The sequence below is a fragment of the Heterodontus francisci genome, chromosome 10, assembly GCF_036365525.1.
Source record: "Heterodontus francisci isolate sHetFra1 chromosome 10, sHetFra1.hap1, whole genome shotgun sequence".
Lineage (NCBI taxonomy): Eukaryota > Metazoa > Chordata > Chondrichthyes > Heterodontiformes > Heterodontidae > Heterodontus > Heterodontus francisci.
Window position 1 is genome coordinate 68,871,287 of NC_090380.1, and position 19,499 is coordinate 68,890,785.

At 45.1% G+C, this 19,499-nt stretch overlaps 1 protein-coding gene across 1 annotated transcript in view; it reads left to right on the plus strand.

Annotated features, from left to right (window-relative positions):
* Nucleotides 1-9,620: 9,620 nt before the first annotated feature.
* The window catches only part of ccdc80 (coiled-coil domain containing 80), a 46,164-nt gene continuing 36,285 nt past the window's right edge, over nt 9,621-19,499 (plus strand). Inside the window, exon 1 of the mRNA XM_068040676.1 lies at nt 9,621-12,248. Within this exon, the coding sequence (XP_067896777.1) occupies nt 10,380-12,248 (1,869 nt within the window). The 5' untranslated portion in view covers nt 9,621-10,379. The remainder of the gene's footprint in view (nt 12,249-19,499) is intronic.

Genomic DNA, 19,499 nt, shown 5'->3' on the forward strand with positions numbered 1-19,499 from the left:
GGTGAGGGTAGAGGTGCGGGAAATGGGCCGGACACGGTTGAGGGCCCTGTCAACAACAGTGGGGGGGGAATCCTCGGTTGAGGAAAAAGGAGGTCATATCAGAAGCACCGTCATGGAAGGTAGCATCATCAGAGCAGATGCGTCGGAGACGGAGAAACTGGGAGAATGGAATGGAGTCCTCACAGGAGGTAGGGTGTGAAGAAGTGTAGTCGAGGTAGCTGTGGGAGTCGGTGGGCTTATAATGGATATTAGTAGACAACCTATCCTCAGAGATGGAGACAGATAAGTCGAGGAAATGAAGGGAAGTGTCAGAGATGGACCATGTAAAGGTGCGAGAAGGGTGGAAATTGGAAGCAAAGTTGATAAAGTTTTCCAGTTCGGGGCGGGAGCAGGAAATGGCACCAATACAGTCATCAATGTACCGGAAAAAGAGTTGGGGGAGGGGGCCTGAGTAGGACTGGAACAAAGAATGCTCGACATATCCTACAAAAAGACAGGCATAACTAGGACCCATGCAGGTACCCATAGCAACACCTTTTACTTGAAGGAAGTGAGTGGAGTTGAAGGAGAAGTTGTTCAATGTGAGAACAAGTTCAGCCAGGCGGAGGAGGGCGGTGGTTGATGGGGACTGGTTGGGCCTCTGTTCAAGGAAGAAGCGGAGAGCCCTCAAACCATCCTGGTGGGGGATGGAGGTGTAGAGCGATTGGACGTCCATGGTGAAGAGGAGGCAGTTGGGACCAGGAAACTGGAAATTGTCAAAATGACGTAGGGCATTAGAAGAGTCATGGATGTAGGTGGGAAGAGACTGGACCAGCAGAGAAAAGATAGAGTCAAGCTAGGAAGAAATAAGTTCAGTGGGGCAGGAGCAGGCTGACACAATGGCTCTGCTGGGACAGTCCCGTTTGTGGATTTTGGGAAGGAGGTAGAAGCGGGTTGTCCAGGGTTGCGGGACTATGAGGTTGGAAGCTGTAGACGGAAGATCTCCAGAGGAGATGAGGTCAGTGACAGTCCTTTGGACAGTGGCTTGATGTTCGGTGGTGGAGTCATGGTCCAGAGGGAGGTAGGAAGAAGTGTCCGTGAGTTGGCATTGAGCTTCTGCAAGGTAGAGGTCGGTACGCCATACAACAACAGCACCACCCTTGTCTGCAGGTTTGATGACCATGTCGGGGTTAGACCTGAGAGAACAGAGTGCCTCAAGTTCAGAGGGGGACAGGTTAGAGTGAGTGAGGGGGGCAGAGAAATTGAGATGACCTCTCAGCCTTCTCTTCTCCAAGCTAAACAGTCCTAACTTCTCCAATCTTTCTTCATAACTGAAATTCCTCATCCCTGGAACCATTCTCATGAATCTTTTCTGGACTCTCTCCATTGCCCTCATGTCTTTCCTCAAGTGTGGCGCCCAGAATTGGACGCAATACTCCAGCTGAGGCCGAATTAGTGTCTTATACAAGTTCAACACAACCTCCTTGCTCTTGTACTCGATGCCCCTATTACCAAAGCCAAGGATACTGTATGCTTTATTAACCGCTCTCTCAACCTGTCCTGCCACCTTCAATAACTTATGCACATATACATCTAGGTCCCTCTGCTCCTGCACCCCCTTTAGAATTGTACCCTCTATTTTATATTGTCTCTCCATGTTCTTCCTACCAAAATGAATCACTTCACATTTCTCACATTGAACTTCATCTGCTACCTGCCTGCCCATTTCACCAACTTGTCTATGTTCTTTTGAAGCTCTACACCATCCTCCTCACAATTCACAATGCTTCCAAGTTTCTTATCATCTGCAAACTTTGAAATTGTGCCATGTACACCAAGGTCTAGGTCATTAATATATATCAGGAAAAGCTAGGGTCCCAACACTGATCCCTGGGGAACTCCACTACAAACCTTCCTCCAGCCTGAAAAACATCCATTAACCACTACTCTTTGTTTCCTGTCACTCAGCCAATTTCGTATCCATGTTGCTACCATCCCTTTTATTCCATGAGCTAGAAGTTTGCTCACAAGTCTGTTATGTGGCACTGTATCAAACGTCTTTTGAAAGTCCATGTACACCACATCAACTGCATTGCCCTCATCAACCCTCTTTGTTACCTCTTCAAAAAACTCCAGCAAGTTAGTTAAACATGATTTTCCCTTAAGAAATCCATGCTGGCTTTCCTTAATTAACTCGCATTTGTCCATGTCACCATTGATTTTGTCCCAAATTATTTTTTCTAGAATTTTTCCCACCACCGAAGTTAAACTGACTGGCCTATAGCTGCTGGACTTATCTTAACACCCTTTTTTGAGAGATTTGAGGGTGCAGGACAGATTCACTAGTATTCTGCGAGCTGTAAATAAATACAAATATGAAGAATGATTGATTGTTAGTATTAGAACAGAAGATATTAAGGGTCATTTGATAGAGGGAATGGAAACCGGCTATTTCCAGTGATTGTGGGTTATAGAACAAAGGAATATAGTTATAAGATGCAAATGTAAGAGATCAAGGACAGAAAGCGGAAGAAAGGCGGTGGAATGAAACTACTAAAGTTAGTGATTGAAGATCCCCATGTCAACTTTAAAGAATATGTTAAGTCGGTGATGGAAAAAAGGGGTATGAAGGGGGATGGGAAGAGGTGTGCATAAATGATTAGGACCACTGCTTGTGTAAATGATAAACATCAATATGGATTGGTCAATGGCCTATTTCCATATCGTAATTCCTTTATAGTTGCTGAAGTTTATCCCTTGTGCTGTTGCATTTACCTATGGCATGGTTGGTGCCCTCAGTTGGCACTCTTTAAAGGGCAACAAGCCAAGTCAATGCATCATTTTCCATTGATATTCAAAAGTCAGTCACTGGAAGTAACAAGCATTGACTGAGAATGTTTAGCACAAGATGGGACATGAATTGACAGTTACAAAATGCAATGTTAAATGAGATGGCAACACGTAGAGAAGACATTAAAATCTGGTTTAACTAGAATCATGTATTCCCTTCTGGTTTAAATAAATTCAACAAGAACAACAATTCACACTTCTTTAGTTCCTTTAATGTAACAAAATATTCTAAGCTGCTTCACAGAGGCTGCAGGCATGATTTGAGTTGGAAAGGTGACTGAGCAGGAGTAGAAGAATTTGGCGCAGGGATGGATGGGGGTTGACCAGAGGTTTGGCAAAGAAATAGATTTAAAAGGGCTTTTAAAGATAAGAAGAGGTTTAGAAGGAGGATTCCAGAGTGTAGGAATGTGATGTCTGAAGGCTATGCTACCAATGGTGGAATGGAAGGGGGGACAGGCAGACAGTAAAATAGCATGGAATTTGATAAGACTGAAAATTGTCACAATCTGAGAAAAGTTTATCTATTTCCATATGACAGAGGATGTTTTCATTTTAATATGCATCAATCAGCCAGATTTTGCTGAAAATATGTCATCTGAACAATGCACACTGCTATTAATGTGCAAATTGGCCAGCAACTTGCAGTGAGGACTAGACGTCTGTGAATTGTGAATCACCACGTTGCTGGCCTATTTGGTTCACTCTGCCATTAGCTTTGTGAAAGCAGCATTTCAAACATGATTTTAATGAATTGCTGCATTTGCACATTCACATCCTATTAAACCCACGACAGAAATTTAAGTCTAGTCATGAATTATGTAAGTATCCCCTTTAACAGCATGATAATTAATGACTGTTCATCAACCCATCTTGCCAAGAAAATATACAATTATAAGTATGGAGTTTCATTCCTTCAGGTTGTGAATCGCTTTAGGAAATTTTTTAAATATCAAATTTTATATTTTTTCTTCCTTTTCCTTTCTCTCTCTTTTCTCTCTCTCTCTCTCTCTCAATACAATCTTTATGTCCCTCTCTTTATTTCTCTTTCTGTACCTGATTTGACATTGAATTTACCCTCTTGCTCAGTCCTTCCTCTGTTGGTTCTGAAAATACACTGTTTGTCCCATTGTTGACCAAAGTCCTAGATGCTCTGTTGCCCACCCTGTGCCATCATCAGCTAGCACTTGCAGAAACTTCGTGGGAAAAATGTTTTATAGAAACACAAGAACAGGAGTAGGCCATTCAGCCCCTAGAGCCTATTCTGCCATTCAATGAGATCATAGCTGATGGATCTTAATTGTATCCACCCACCTTGGCTCCATGTCCCTTAATACTCCAATTTAAAATTATTGATTGAGCTAGCATCGACTGATTTTTTTATGGAAGAGACTGTCACATTTCTGCCACCTTTTGCATAAAGAAGTATGTCCTAACTTCTCTCCTGAATGACCTGTCGCTGATTTTAATGTTATGCCCCTTTGTCCTAGACTCCCCCGTAAGCAGAAAAAGTTTCCCTCTATCTACCCTATCAATTCCTTTCAAAATCCTAAAAAAACTCAATCAAATCATTCCCTAACCTTCCTTATGCCAGCCAATACAAGCCTAAATTATGTAATCTCTCTTCATTATCTAACCCTTGGAGCCCTGGTAACATTCTGGTGAATCTGCACTTCACTCTTTGCAAGATCAATTTATCTTTTCTAAGGTGTGGTGCCCAGAACTGTACACAGTACTCCAAATGCTGCGTAACTAAGGCTCTGTGTAACCTCTTCTCCATTATATTCTAGCCCTCTAGTTATAAATGATAACATTTCAGTAGCGTTTTTGATTATTGCTTGTACCTGGCTCCTGTCTATCTGTGTACATGGACCTATAAATCTCTTTGGACCACCACTGTTGCTAGCTCTTCTATTAAATAATACTTGGATCTATCCTTTTTTTGCTCCAAAATGAGTGGCCTCACACTTATTTGCATTGAAATTCATCTGCCAGTTTTGACCACTCACTTAACTTATCAATGCCTCTTTGTAATTTAATGCTCCTGTCTACACTACTTATCATGCGACCAATATTTGAGTCATTGGCAAACTTGGATACACAGCTGTCTTTGTTTTATCTAAGTCATTAATATAGTGAATAATTGAGGCCCCAGCACAGATCCTTGTGGGTCACCACTAACCATTTACTTCCAATTTGCATATATATACATTGGGCTGGAGAGGGGCTGGAAGGTGGGAGAGGTGGTAAAATGGTGGCAGAAGGCCTCGGAAGGGAAGTCCGATGAGTTACCGCCACCACAGGATATTATTAAAGGTGGAAATGACCTATTTTAAGAGTCTAGGGTGCAAATCATCGGTTCCTGTGAACTTGTCAGTCTTCACTGCCATTATTTTTTTCTAATACTGTTTTCTTGCTTGTGTTAACTCTCTGAGTTCCAGTTCTCGATTTATTATTAAGGGAAATACTAACAAACCAAGGGTGCATTTTTTTACTTTAAAACCTAAACATGCACGAATGAATCTAACAGGGTGGGCTACGAGATGCTCTGCTTCAGCACAGTCTATGTCCCTATGCATATACTATTGATGATTGGTCCATTCTACACAAAAGTATATCACTGAAATTAATTCGTCGCCATTACCAAAATAAGGCTGTAGGTGAGTCAGCAAGTGAATGATATAGTTGACTAGACTGTCTCCGGCTCCGACTTATTCCACGTGGATTCCAACTGCAGTTTCACCCATCCTGCACCCAGGATCACAGGTATCTCTGAGAAATACAACGTTCCTCGGACTGCTACTCTCGCCGCATCCTGAGATCCACACTCAGTGCTATGCGCAGCCACATGCACATACTGGACCTCTCTCTCCAGCAGCACCGCCTCACCTTATCTCAAAGCTGTTCTACTCCACAGTTTCATTTCATCTTTCGTCTCATCCGACGCATTAACAAAAAACTTTTTTTCTTCCTTTCAGGTGTTAAGGAACGCAAGCTCCAGCAGCTGATGGGGACGAATGCTCCTCCAGATCCTTCTTCCGCTTCACTTCCCTCTGACCCCACCCCTTCTGATCTGACCCCTTGCCGTGTATTCACTATACCCTCTGACCTCCCCCTCTCTGATGCTGAGCGTTCTGTACTCAGCAAAGGCCACAGTTTTATCCCCTTACGCCCCCACCTCAATGGATTTCGCGCTCGGCATGACGTTGAGCTCTTCTTCCGTCGCCTCCGCCTCCAGGCTCACTTCTTTGACCAGGAGTCCTCCCCCCGACCAGCAGACCCACTTACCCGCCTCCAGCATTCTCCCTCTACCTGGACCCCTCCCCCTGGCCTCTTACCCGCTCTTGATCTCTTTATTGAAAACTGTCGGCGAGACATTGGTCATCTCAATTTCTCTGCCCCCCTCACTCACTCTAACCTGTCCCCCTCTGAACTTGAGGCACTCCGTTCTCTCAGGTTTAACCCCGACATGGTCATCAAACCTGCAGACAAGGGTGGTGCTGTTGTCGTATGGCGTACCAACCTCTACCTTGCAGAAGCTCAACGCCAACTCACGGACACTTCTTCCTACCTCCCTCTGGACCATGACCCCACCACCGAACATCAAGCCACCGTCCAAAGGACTGTCACTGACCTCATCTCCTCTGGAGATCTTCCCTCTACAGCTTCCAACCTCATAGTCCCACAACCCCGGACAGCCCGCTTCCACCTCCTTCCCAAAATCCACAAACGGGACTGTCCCGGCAGACCCATTGTGTCAGCCTGCTCCTGCCCCACTGAACTTATTTCTTCCTATCTAGACTCTATCTTTTCTCCGCTGGTCCAGTCTCTTCCCACCTACATTCGTGACTCTTCTGATGCCCTACGTCATTTTGACAATTTCCAGTTTCCTGGTCCCAACCGCCTCCTCTTCACCATGGACGTCCAATCGCTCTACACCTCCATCCCCCACCAGGAAGGTTTGAGGGCTCTCCGCTTCTTCCTGGAACAGAGGCCCAACCAGTCCCCATCCACCACCACCCTCCTCCGCCTGGCTGAACTTGTTCTCACATTGAACAACTTCTCCTTCAACTCCACGCACTTCCTTCAAGTAAAAGGTGTCGCTATGGGTACCCGCATGGGTCCTAGTTATGCCTGTCTTTTTGTGGGATATGTCGAGCATTCTTTGTTCCAGTCCTACTCAGGCCCCCTCCCCCAACTCTTTTTCCGGTACATTGATGACTGTATTGGTGCCGTTTCCTGCTCCCGCCCCAAACTTGAAAACTTTATCAACTTTGCTTCCAATTTCCACCCTTCTCTCACCTTTACATGGTCCATCTCTGACACTTCCCTTCCCTTCCTCGACTTCTCTGTCTCCATCTCTGAGGATAGGTTGTCTACTAATATCCATTATAAGCCCACCGACTCCCACAGCTACCTCGACTACACTTCTTCACACCCTACCTCCTGTGAGGACTCCATTCCATTCTCCCAGTTTCTCCGTCTCCGACGCATCTGCTCTGATGATGCTACCTTCCATGATGGTGCTTCTGATATGACCTCCTTTTTCCTCAACCGAGGTTTTCCCCCCACTGTGTTTGACATGGCCCTCAACCGTGTCTGGCCCATTCCCCGCACCTCTACCCTCACCCCTTCCCCTCCCTCCCAGAACCGTGACAGGGTTCCCCTTGTCCTCACTTTTCACCCCATCAGCCTCCATATCCAAAGGATCATCCTCCGCCATTTCCGCCACCTCCAGCGTGATGCCACTACCAGTCGCATCTTCCCCTCCCTTCCCCTGTCAGCATTCCGAAGGGATCGTTCCCTCCGCGACACCCTGGTCCACTCCTCCATTACCCCCACCACCTCGTCCCCGTCCCATGGCACCTTCCCCTGCAATCGCAGGAGGTGTAATACCTGCCCATTTACCTCCTCTCTCCTCACTATCCCAGGCCGCAAACACTCCTGCGGCACAGTGGCGCAGTAGGGCGGCACAGTGGCGCAGTGGTTAGCACTGCCGCCTCACAGCTCCAGGGACCCGGGTTCGATTCTGGGTACTGCCTGTGTGGAGTTTGCAAGTTCTCCCTGTGTCTGCGTGGGTTTTCTCCGGGTGTTCCGGTTTCCTCCCACAAGCCAAAAGACTTGCAGGTTGGTAGGTAAATTGGCCTTTATAAATTGTCACTAGTATAGGTAGGTGGTAGGGAAATATAGGGTCAGGTGGGGATGTTGGGTAGGAATATGGGATTAGTGTAGGATTAGTATAACTGGGTGGTTGATGGTCGGCACAGACTCGGTGGGCCAAAGGGCCTGTTTCAGTGCTGTATCTCTAATCTAATCTAATCTAATCTTTCAGGTGAAGCAGCGATTTACTTATACTTCTTTCAATGTAGTATACTGTATTCGCTGCTCACAGTGTGGTCTCCTCTACATTGGGGAGACCAAGCGCAGACTGGGTGACCGCTTTGCGGAACATCTCCGCTCAGTCCGCAAGCAGGACCCTGAGCTTCCGGTTGCTTGCCATTTCAACACTCCCCCCTGCTCTCATGCTCACATCTCTGTCCTGGGATTGCTGCAGTGTTCCAGTGAACATCAGCGCAAGCTCGAGGAACAGCATATCATCTACCGATTAGGCACACTACAGCCTGCCGGACTGAACATTGAGTTCAATAATTTCAGAGCATGGCAGCCCCCCATTTTACTTTCATTTTTAGTTATTTTTTCTTCCTTTTTTTACATTCTTTTTTACATTTTTTACAATTTTTTTTTGCATTTATTTCATTTCATTTTAGTTTGTTCAGTTTGCTTACCCACTTTTTTTTCAGGTTTGCACTTGCTGCTGTTCAATATTCAGTGTATTAACACCTAATCTGTACTAATTCTTTGTCTTTCAACACACCATTAACATATTGTTTGCCTTTGCTCCTGACCTTTTGGTCAGCTGTGTGGCCTGGTCCAATCTAGACCTCCTTTGTTATCTCTTGCCCCACCCCCACCTCGCTTGCTTATAACCTGTGACTTTTCTAATATTTGTCAGTTCCCATGAAGGGTCACTGACCTGAAACGTTAACTCTGCTTCTCTTTTCACAGATGCTGCCAGGCCTGCTGAGTGGTTCCAGCATTTCTTATTTTTATTTCAGATTTCCAGCATCCGCAGTATTTTGCTTTTATTATATGACTAGGGGATCAGCCTGTTATCAGCTCCGCAGCAGATCAGAGACCAATCAAAGACCCTTTACAGTGCGAAAGGGAACATATTTCTGTGTTGGTGATGCAGAAAAAGTTAGCTGGAAAACATTAGCACGAAGATTAATTCATGTAAAAAGGACCTGTTGGAGATATTGTGAAAACTAGCGGTATCTAATAGCTACACCGTACTGAAGCTGGAGTATTTTGCCATCTAATCAACAGACTGAGGCTTGGTTACGTCCGCTGAAGAAGGAACAAGTGAACAATGAAAGCAAAGGAAGTGAAATGATGCTCAGAAAGAAATAAGCATATCACATGAGCATCAGTTTAAGATTAAAGTAGCTCACTGCAAAGATAGACAGTAAGAGAAATAAGACAAGTATTTCAAACGCTGACGAATTCATTATATTTTAAACTTCAGATTCTATGAATCCCAGCAGGTGTTGCTGGGCCGGGTGGTGTGTCAGGTGCTGTCCGGTTGGGTGGAAGGATAATCCTAATAATGCTTTACTTTTGTCTGTGTTGCCGTGTTTGCAGCCTGGAAGCTGCAGCCTTCTCTGTGGAAGGGGAGGGAGGCGGTGTTGAGCCGAACTGGTAATTTAGTGAAGCCTGTAGTTTGAGTGGGTGATCTTGTGCATTGTGAGTGGCGGCTGTCCTCAGTGGAGCCTCCCTTCCTCCTTCCCATCCCCCTCTGATCAGCCTCAGATCCAGAGAAAAGAAAAGGAGGAATTTCACTCTGGTTTCCTCCCTGGGATCCTCCTGTCCCTCCCCATTCCATCGATTCAGCCTCTCCTGAGGATCGCTGAACAAAACGAGAGGGCATTTTTTTCCTCCTTTTTCTTTGAAACTCTTGCCCTCCGGAAACGCCGGAGAGAAATTAATACAAGCTGACCATGGCGATCTGGCACAGAACAGACTGTTGGGGAGAGAAATGAACAGAACTGTCCGAAATCTGACTGTTCATAGACACAACCAGACCGAAGGGGTTTTCACATCGCGACAGAGATAGGAATAACCCTCGGGCTGCTGAGTGCTGGTGAAATGGTTGAACTCCCCACATTCCTTGAACTTGTATTTTGTTTGAAAGAATTGGAGTAATCCTCGGAAGAACATGTGCAGCTTTATCCGGGAATAGCAGTGAGAGAGAGCGGCATTTGGAGCAGTGTCCCTTGGAGATCGGCCACAGGGTGACAACCTCCTTGTTTTGTCTTTAAACAGGGTCCACCGTGCTGTCTGGAAGAGAAGCTGATCGGATCTCACATTGCAGAGGCTTGGTCATCTCACACTAACTTTTGGCTCAGGCTTCGTCCCAACAGTCGATATTGGTGCAGGGTTTTTGTGTTAATTTGTGAGTTGTACAAAGCAAAAGGCAAAACAAGTGTAAGAATATGAAGGGGACAGGGTTGTTGTCCCTTGTCTTGTTGGTGCTGCTTTGGCTGCTGTGTGACTGCGGAAAGCCCTCGGAAATGCTAAGCCTGGGGAGAAGAGGACAGCTGAGGCTGCTCAATGGGTCAGCAAGCGGAGCCCAGGAGCCAGGGAGAACCTCCCGCCCGCTGACCCCTATCAGCGGCAGCAATACAGCGCAGCGAGTCGACAGCAGGTCGCCCCCAAGCCGCTCGCTGAAACTCCGGCAGAGAAGCAGGATCCCCGCCCCAAGGTCTCGCTCAGGGATGCTCAGAGACACGAGTAGAGCAGCACGAAGCCGAACGGTTCGTGTCCCCGCTTCTGGGATCCCCAGCCTGCTGGCCGGGTTGGCGGGCAAGCAGCGGCTCTGGGTCATCTCAGCCCCGCACGCCTCGGATGGTTATTACAGGCTGATGCTCAGCCTCCTGAAGGACGATGTCTACTGCGAGCTCGCCGAGAGGCACATCTACCAGCTGGTGCTATTCGACCAAGAAGGAGAGGTGGGCGGCAAAGTCAGGAAGATCACCAACGAGGGGAAAATCTTGGAGGAACCTCTGGATGCAAAGACCGTTCTCAAGTTGTTGGACTTCCTAAAGCTGGAGAAAGGTAAATTTAGCATGGTCCTGCTGAGGAAAAATCTCCAGATGGAAGAGACGTACCCTTACCCAGTGAGACTGGAGGCAATGTACGAAGTGATTGATCAGACCCCAGTTAGGAAAATCGAGAGGCTGAGGCAGAAAGGGTTTGTGCAGAAATGTAAACAGGCTGGTGTAGAAGGGCAGGTAGTTGGACCCAATGAGGAAGAGAAGAAGAAGGAAGAGCAGCCCAGGCCTACACCAAAGAGTGAGAATATTGAAGTGCCAGGTCCAAAGGAGACTAGAAAAGAAAAAGTATTAGAGAAAAAGATTACCATTAGGAGGAAGCCTATTAGAATATCACTGAACACACATGGAGGCTCTAGAATAATTAGGGCAACCTTGGTGCCAACTACAACAACTGCCAGCACCACAACACCAACTACCACATCCCCCACCACAACTACTATCACAGCTGTCACCACAACAATGCCCTCTACAGCTGCTACTGACAGACAAGCTGGCACCTCACACTTTACAAGATCTCATGTAATATTTTCACCATCTTCACCAAGATTTCCCAAACCAGCAGTCACTGTTGAAACTCCAACAAGACCAACAACTGAGGCCCATGCCCCAGCGGCAAGGGGTGGCACATATAGAGATAGGCATCGGGTTGTGAGCACCACTGATTTCAGCAAATCTCATACAAGTAAGTCCTCAAAAACTGACCGCTTCTATCCTCCAGTGCCTACTCCAGAAACCACAACAGCCAGTCCAGATTACACAAAAGAACAGACAAGTAGGCATAAGTACAACCGTACAGACAAAAAAGAGGGGAAATTTCGCCGGAAGGGTCCACCAGTGATGCCAACCCAACGCAAACCTACAAAAGTCAAGCCGCCAAAATCAAAAACTAGAAATAATAAAATCCTGACAAATGAATATGAGAATAAATATGACCCTGAGAAAGCCTCATCTGCAAACACTGGGCAGGAGGTTGAAGTGCAACGTGTACCTCGGAAAAGAGGGAAGGAGCAGAAAAAACATGGCAAACTAGTCAAGAGTGAAAAGAAGAAGAAGCCTGTGAAGAATGAAAAAACAGGGAAGAAAACCAAATCTGTGCTGAAAACTAAACCTGTAAAGGAAGCCAGTCATAATAAAAAACCCAAGAAGACAACCAAGAAAGGGGTCTTCAAGCAGCCTAGGAAGTTTCCAGGAACGCCAAAGTCATTGGCATCAATTCTCAGCTACTTTGAAAATAGACGACGTCTAATAGTAAGTGCTCCAAACTATTAAAGAGGCACTATCTTTGCTATGGGCAAGGAAGAGCAGCCACGTATTGTTTTTATCACAATGACATTACATGAAAGTGACACAATGGCATTTGTTCAGAGTAGTGACAAATTTCAGCACACGCTGTCAGTGTTTGGCAAGCTCAGAACCAAAGCTGGTCACTAAAACATAATGTTTATTGTAAGGCTGCACACACCAATAGAGTGTTCATATGAACATAGAATATTTAGGGAATATGAATCTGTAGAAATTAAGTTGAAAGAAATCCCATCAGTTAACCCGTTCTCTCATGTTCTTTGGTTTCTGATTGTTTAGCATGCCAAAAAAGGAGAAAATCTAGTCAAGGGAGTACTTTTTATTCAAAATACTTTCCCATATTTTTGTAGATAAATAATAACTCATCAAAATGTAGTTTGACTTTTTTTCTACATTATGGGGTGGGGGGCATATGAAATAGAACCTCCCTCCCTGTTAGACTATTCCATGATGTCGGCAACTGGGCCTGTCTTCGTGCAGTTCAGCCCAACCTTGTGTGCCTCCCAACAACTCAGAAAATGTAAAAAATGAACAACACTTTGGAATATATTATTTTTCCCTCTTTTAGAAAATGTACTCCTTAGATCTGTTACTATTTAATAATTCAATAAATCATAAAATATGGGGTTAACAACGTGGTTGACATAGCTACAGGTCATTATTACACCTTCTGTAGCTTGATAATTTGGTAATTCACTAGAAGAATGTCAAAAATTATAATTGGCTGCAGTCAATTGATGGCCTGCGCTACGGAACACAAGTTAAATTTACCAAGAGATCGTAATGGAATAAAAAGAGAAGGCATGTTCTCTTACTGAAAAGAAAGATTTAATATTGGAACTTCATCAGTGCCTGTTGTATTCACAAAGTCTTTCATAGTCAAAAAAGATCAATGCAGATGCATCAGCAGGTTAATTTTTGAAAGGTTACATTTCAGAAGCATTCTTTGCATTGTTTGTTTATGTTACATCACATGCAGCACAGCTGCTAACAGTTAGGGACTGAATCTGATGTTGTTCCAACTGGTTAACCTTTGAACCCCTAATGGTGGACAGATATTTTTTTTAAATTTCAGCAGTAGTGCTTTTTAACTTTATAATTCTCAGGACAATACCTTAAAAATGCTCAAACAAATTCCATGGTTTATATGTAAACTGATATCTGTTCCATCAATTCAGCTCATTTTTATGAAGTAGCTTTGGAAGCTCAGCCCAGTAAGATTTAAAGCTGCAATGCCCACAAGGTGAAACAATTTTAAGTTTAATAAGTATAACTGTTTTACTTACTTCGAATTACACTTGTTACACTGTCTGTTGCTGAGATATTAAACCTTTGTTACTATGATCTCAAGATCTGGGTGCAGATTGGGTCATTGGTAGGAACTTAAAGGAAAATTGTTGCGGTCAGTCGTATGAGTAAGCCACATGTGGCTGAAATGCATCCCTGATGCAGAAATTGAAATATCTCTGGATACAGTTATAATCAGAGTAGCGGCTCCCCGAATAGTTTAGTGTGTAAAGGCCAGGCACAATTTGGTACTGAGTTATACATACCAAAAGTTCACAGATTTACTCTCTGGTTTTCACTAGTTAATCTTAGCTAGGATGATATTAGGGTGCTGCAACTGGCTTCAGCACCCTGGACTAGGATGGGGAAAAATCAGACAGACTACCTTCTCTTGATTGTTATCAAAAGCCTCTTCTAGAAAATGCAATTGTTTAGAAGTCAGATGAGCACAAGATATGGTCAGCTGTGATGCTCCCAATGGCCTGCAAATACTAACTGTATTGGCTTATAAGAATGGGCAGCTGGGAGAGATACTTGTAGACTTGTGCCATGAATCAATTCTGGACTGGAGGGGAGAAAATAAAGAGAAAATTGGGAGAAAAGAAAGAGTAAATTGGCAGATAAGGAAGAGAAAATTAGTGGAAAAATACCCATTCAGAAGCACATAACCTTATATCCAAACTGGATGGGGGAGGGGGAATTAATTTCTCCATTGTGTAATTTATATCTCCTCTCTAACCCTACAGTAAATATTAAATTCTAGGCCTCGGTCTGTGAAATCAGCCTCTGTGAAGTGCTCAAGAGTACCATGGTTAGGCAATGGCCTTTCAGTTCTGTTCATTCCCAGCAATAACATCCCTCATCTTGATGAGCACAAAATCTGACACAATGAAAAACAGAGCAAAAAGAAATAATGGCACGATTCTGATTTACCATCTTTCACTTAGGGCTCCAATCTGTGCCTTCCCACATCTATCTCATATGTTCTGTGCAAAGCATCATATGAAGTTGTGAGGGAAAATTTTTGTTATGGTGTAGGGCATCACCAATGACCCATTATTACATAGGAAAATCTCATATAGGTCAGTTTTATGGCATTGAGTCTTTAAGAAGTGAAAGCTCATGAACTGTTTAAAGAATTGCCAATAGCTGGTCCATTCATTATTATAGGAGGCTTACACAATTGTTACTATAACTGATATTAAACAAGTTCTCACTTGTTGGCGCAGTGGTTAGCACCGCAGCCTCACAGCTCCAGCGACCTGGGTTCAATTCCGGGTACTGCCTGTGTGGAGTTTGCAAGTTCTCCCTGTGTTTGTGTGGGTTTCCTCCGGGTGCTCCGGTTTCCTCCCACGTGCCAAAGACTTGCAGGTCGATAGGTAAATTGGCCACTATATATTGCCCCTAGTATAGGTAGGTGGTAGGGAAATATAGGGACAGGTGGGGATGTGGTAGGAACATGGAATTAGTGTAGGATTAGTATAAATAGGTGGTTGATGGTCAGCACAGACTTGGTGGGCCGAAGGGCCTGTTTCAGTGCTGTATCTCTAAATAAAAATAAAAAAATAAATAAAAACTTGAAAGTTAACAGAAAAAATCATTTGGGTTTTTAAAAGCTTCTTATGAAGAAAGGGACTTCATACAACTCAGCTGTGAATGAATAGAGGAAATGTCAGTTATATGATATAAATGTCTTCAAGAATGAAACTAAACAAAAATTTATAAGATGCACAAATATTGTTGTAACTGGGTCCTGGTCATCTTGTGAGTGAAAATATCTATCTCACTGATGGCCATAACACATTCTACATATTAACGCATATAACAAGTTTTCATTTGGAAAACAGTTTTGTAGCCCAAGAATATCAGTTGAAACTGCTGCTTTGTCATATTTTTGGCAATTATTCCTGTGGGAAGAGGTTGTCCAACATAATTACCAGGTCCACCCATAAGCAGCTCAGCCGTTGACCCCACCTGTGTATGTGGAGTCAGGAGGAGGTTCTCTATTTGAAATATCCCTGGTAGGTGTCCACACCTGAAAGGTGCATCTCAAACACCTAGCATAGCAGTGGAGGGGATTGTGAATTGTAGCAAAGCCCTTCCAATTGAATAGGGCCTAACAAGCCCAACCACAGCAACCTTTGCCTGGGCCATCCCTATCACCCTGTAAAAGAGGACAATTTCTGAATCATGCCCACCTTAGGCTTTGAAAGCCCAAGCCAAGACCCAACGCTAGTTCCCCAGGTGTGTTCCACTTCCGCTAGTATGACTCTTTTCATTCAGTGTCCAGCTCCCCAGTGGACCCCAGACCAGGGCCAAGGAAACTCCCAGTTTGGGAAGCCCCTCTGTCCTGGTCCCAACACCACCTGATACAGGGGACCATGTTTGGAGCTGATAAAGGTTCTATATCTAACAAGGCCCAATAGAAATTAGCAGCAGAGGCCTGGTAGCTTGCTGGAAGGCCTGGGAGTTTTCAGGGTCACCATTTTTATTTCACTGGTTCCCACAACACAAATCAGACAATCAGAGGTGTTCAATGGCAATCCACTAAACAGAGAATTTAATTTGTGAGGGTCTGTGCCCCCAGACTTTCCTAAAGACCTAGGCAGGCGGCTGAGCCTCCGATCTTGTCCAGCCCCCGCCCCCATCCCCAGCCACAACTGCTGAGCTGCCTCTGGGACATCAGCTGCCAGTAATAAGCTAATAAGGCCACTGTATTTGTGTCAGCAACATTCTTTGCTGAGATTGGTATTAAATACCTGAATACCGCTGATGTTGAATTAATATAACTAAATGAAGGCCTTACTGCTACAAATGGAAGATAGCTGTGTTATGAACCACATGTATAAAGTATTAATAACTTGTCATGGAACTGGTTTACATTTCCACTCCCTAATATTCCAGTATTCTAATTATTACAAGATTAGAAAGAAATTCTGTCAGCACTAGAATGTTGATTTATCTTTAAGCAGTGCTTACAGTGACAGGCTCCCACCTCAATTCCCTTCCAAATTCCCAGTTGTAACATATAGGCCAGAATTATACACCACCCCAATGAGCGGGATGGTGGCGGGGGGGTGGGGAGGAGTGGGGGTGGGGTAAAATGGAGCGGGAGGCTCCGGGAAGCTTTCCCGACCCTCTCCCGCGTCCGCTGCCCTTTACGTAGGGCAGGTGGGGGAGGGGAAATGGCCCGCCCGCCCCAGGCCAATCAAGGCCCTTAATTGGGCACTTAAGGGCCACTTAAGGGCCTTCGTCCACCTCATGCGGATTTTACATCCTGGAGCCGGGAATAGCTGTCTGGTAAAACCAGGCGGCTACTGATCGCCCTGGGGGGGGGTGGGGGGCGGTCTGCTCATCGGGCACAGGGTGCCCAATGGAGGGCCACCCCCGCTACCCCAACCACCCCCAGCACCCAACACGCATCCCTTCCCCCCAACTGATCACACTTGCTCCGACTGATTACCCCTGGTAAGGAAACCAAAACCTACCTTTCCTCCCGGCTCCATGTGTTCTTATAGCTTCAGCTGGGCTTCAGTCCCAGCAGCGGCCACCGCTCCCGGTGGCGCTGCTGGGTCTAAGCTGCTGGCCCGCTAATTGGCCGGCAGGTCAATGAGGCGGGACTTCCTCAAGCGGGTGGAAGTCCCACCTCGGAACAATTAAAGCCTGGGGACCCATAAAATACAGAACGGATTCACAGGCGAGGCGGAAGCGGCTTTGCCACCGACTTTTATGTCGGAGGCCGGCTCCTGTCTGCCCACCGTAAAATTCCAGCCATACTTATAGATACAAAGTCAAAGAGTCATAGAAATAGATATTTAGGCTAGAACTGTGCCAAATTATTCGTTGTTACTCAGAGCATTATTACTATTAGTAACATTTGCAAGTGCCAGGCAATGACCATCTCCAACAAGAGAGAATCTAACCATCTGCCCTTGACATTCAATGGCATTACCATCATTGAATCCTCCACTGTCAACATCCTGGGGGTTGCCATTGACTAGAAACTGAATTGGACCAGCCATATAAATGCTGTGACTACAAGAGCAGGTCAAGGTACAAGAGCAGTAACTCACCACCTGACTCCCCAGAGCCTGTCCACCATTCATAAGGAAATACTTTCCACTTGCCTGGATGAGTGCAGCTCTAACAACACTTAAGAAACATGACACCATCCAAGACAAAGCAGCCCACTTGATCAGCATCCCATCCAACACCTTCAGCATACACTTCCTCCAACATTGACGCACAGTGGCGGCAGTGTGTACCATCTACAAGATGCACTGCAGCAACTCACCGTGCCTCCTTCGACAAAACCTTCCAAAACCACAACTCTACCACCTAGAAGAACAAGGGTAGCAGATGCATGGGAGCACCACCACCTGCAAGTTCCCCTCCCTCGCCTTTTCTTCACTTTCACAGGGTCAAAAACCTAGCTCTGCAGAGAGCCGACATGGACTTGATGGGCCAAGTGGCTTCCTTCTGTGCCGTAAATGACTCTATGTCTCTATAACTCCCTAACAGCACTATAGGTGTACCTACACCACATGGACTGCAGCAGTTTGGGAAGGCAGCTCACGACCACCTTCTCAAGGGCAATTAGTGATGAAAAGTAAATGTTGGCCTGGCCAGCGATGCTCACAACCCATGAACAAATGAAAAAATGCCTGTGGTTGGTCTGGGATTGAAGGGAATAGGAAATTAGTCTTAGTCCCATCATGTAAACTAAAATAATGTTTCCTGCAGTCTGTATCCACATACAAGCATCTATCGAAACAACATTAGTTCAGTGAACTAGTCCAACCTGACCCAATTTTTTAAATATTGTATGCAGATATATTGCTTGTGCCTTGTTTAGATAGGGTGTTTTGTCATGACCATGCTCTTGATTTAGCACTCTCCCCTGGTTTTTGTACTCCCGTGGTTTCAATCACTGAGAAGAACATCTCTGACCATTTCCTTGTATCCTTCATGATTCACATCCCCACTCACTTCTTTCTACCCCTGCCCCAGAAAAACAATCTCTTTCCTAAGTTGCTAACCACTGCACTTTCAAACACCCAATTGCCTAATCTTTGGCTCTCCTTCCACCACAAATCCACCTTTGATGCCTTGGCTCTGACAAAATCCTTAACTGTCTCCCATTCTGCTCTTTCCCCCGGTATGACCCCACAACCTTGCTAGCTCAAATACAAGGGGCACCATCTTAAGCGTGTCTGCTTTATAACTGGTTTAGCTGTTGATCACCAGATCTAGTTGGAACACAGTAAGTGCTTTAGAGTTCTCCAAAATCCATCTGTAGCTTCCTCCTTTTCCTCATATAAATGCTGCCTTTTGGCAACATCATCCATAGACATAGGGTCAACTTGCATTTATATGTTATTGATATCCAGCTCTACTTCTCCACCACTTGTCTCAACCCCTTCACTGCCTCTGCATTATCAGACTGTTTGTTCAACATCCACTCTTGGGTGATGTACAATTTCCTTAACTAGGCATTGGGAAGACCGAAGCCATCATCTTCAGAGTCCACCACAACTCCATATCCTCTAGTTCCAACCCTCTCTCTGGCCATGGCCTCAGGCTGAACCAGACTTAGCACAATCTCAGCCTCCCATTTGAAGTTACAAAGACTGTTTAATTCCACCTCTGTTATATTCCCCGCCTCAGTACCTATGTCTGCCATCTTCTGCTGAAATACCCATCCAGGCCATTGTCACTTCCAGAGTCAACAATCCTAATGCTTTCCTGGATGGTAAATTTCAGATCCTCTGCTGACCATATCAATGCTTTATCTACCATAGCCTGTTTCAAATTGCCTTGCAGTCCTGGTTTATTTTTTTATAGTTCTTTCTTCTACTATAGCCGCCAAGTTTTATGATTAAAATTTGAATTTGCACTAGTCCTACAATA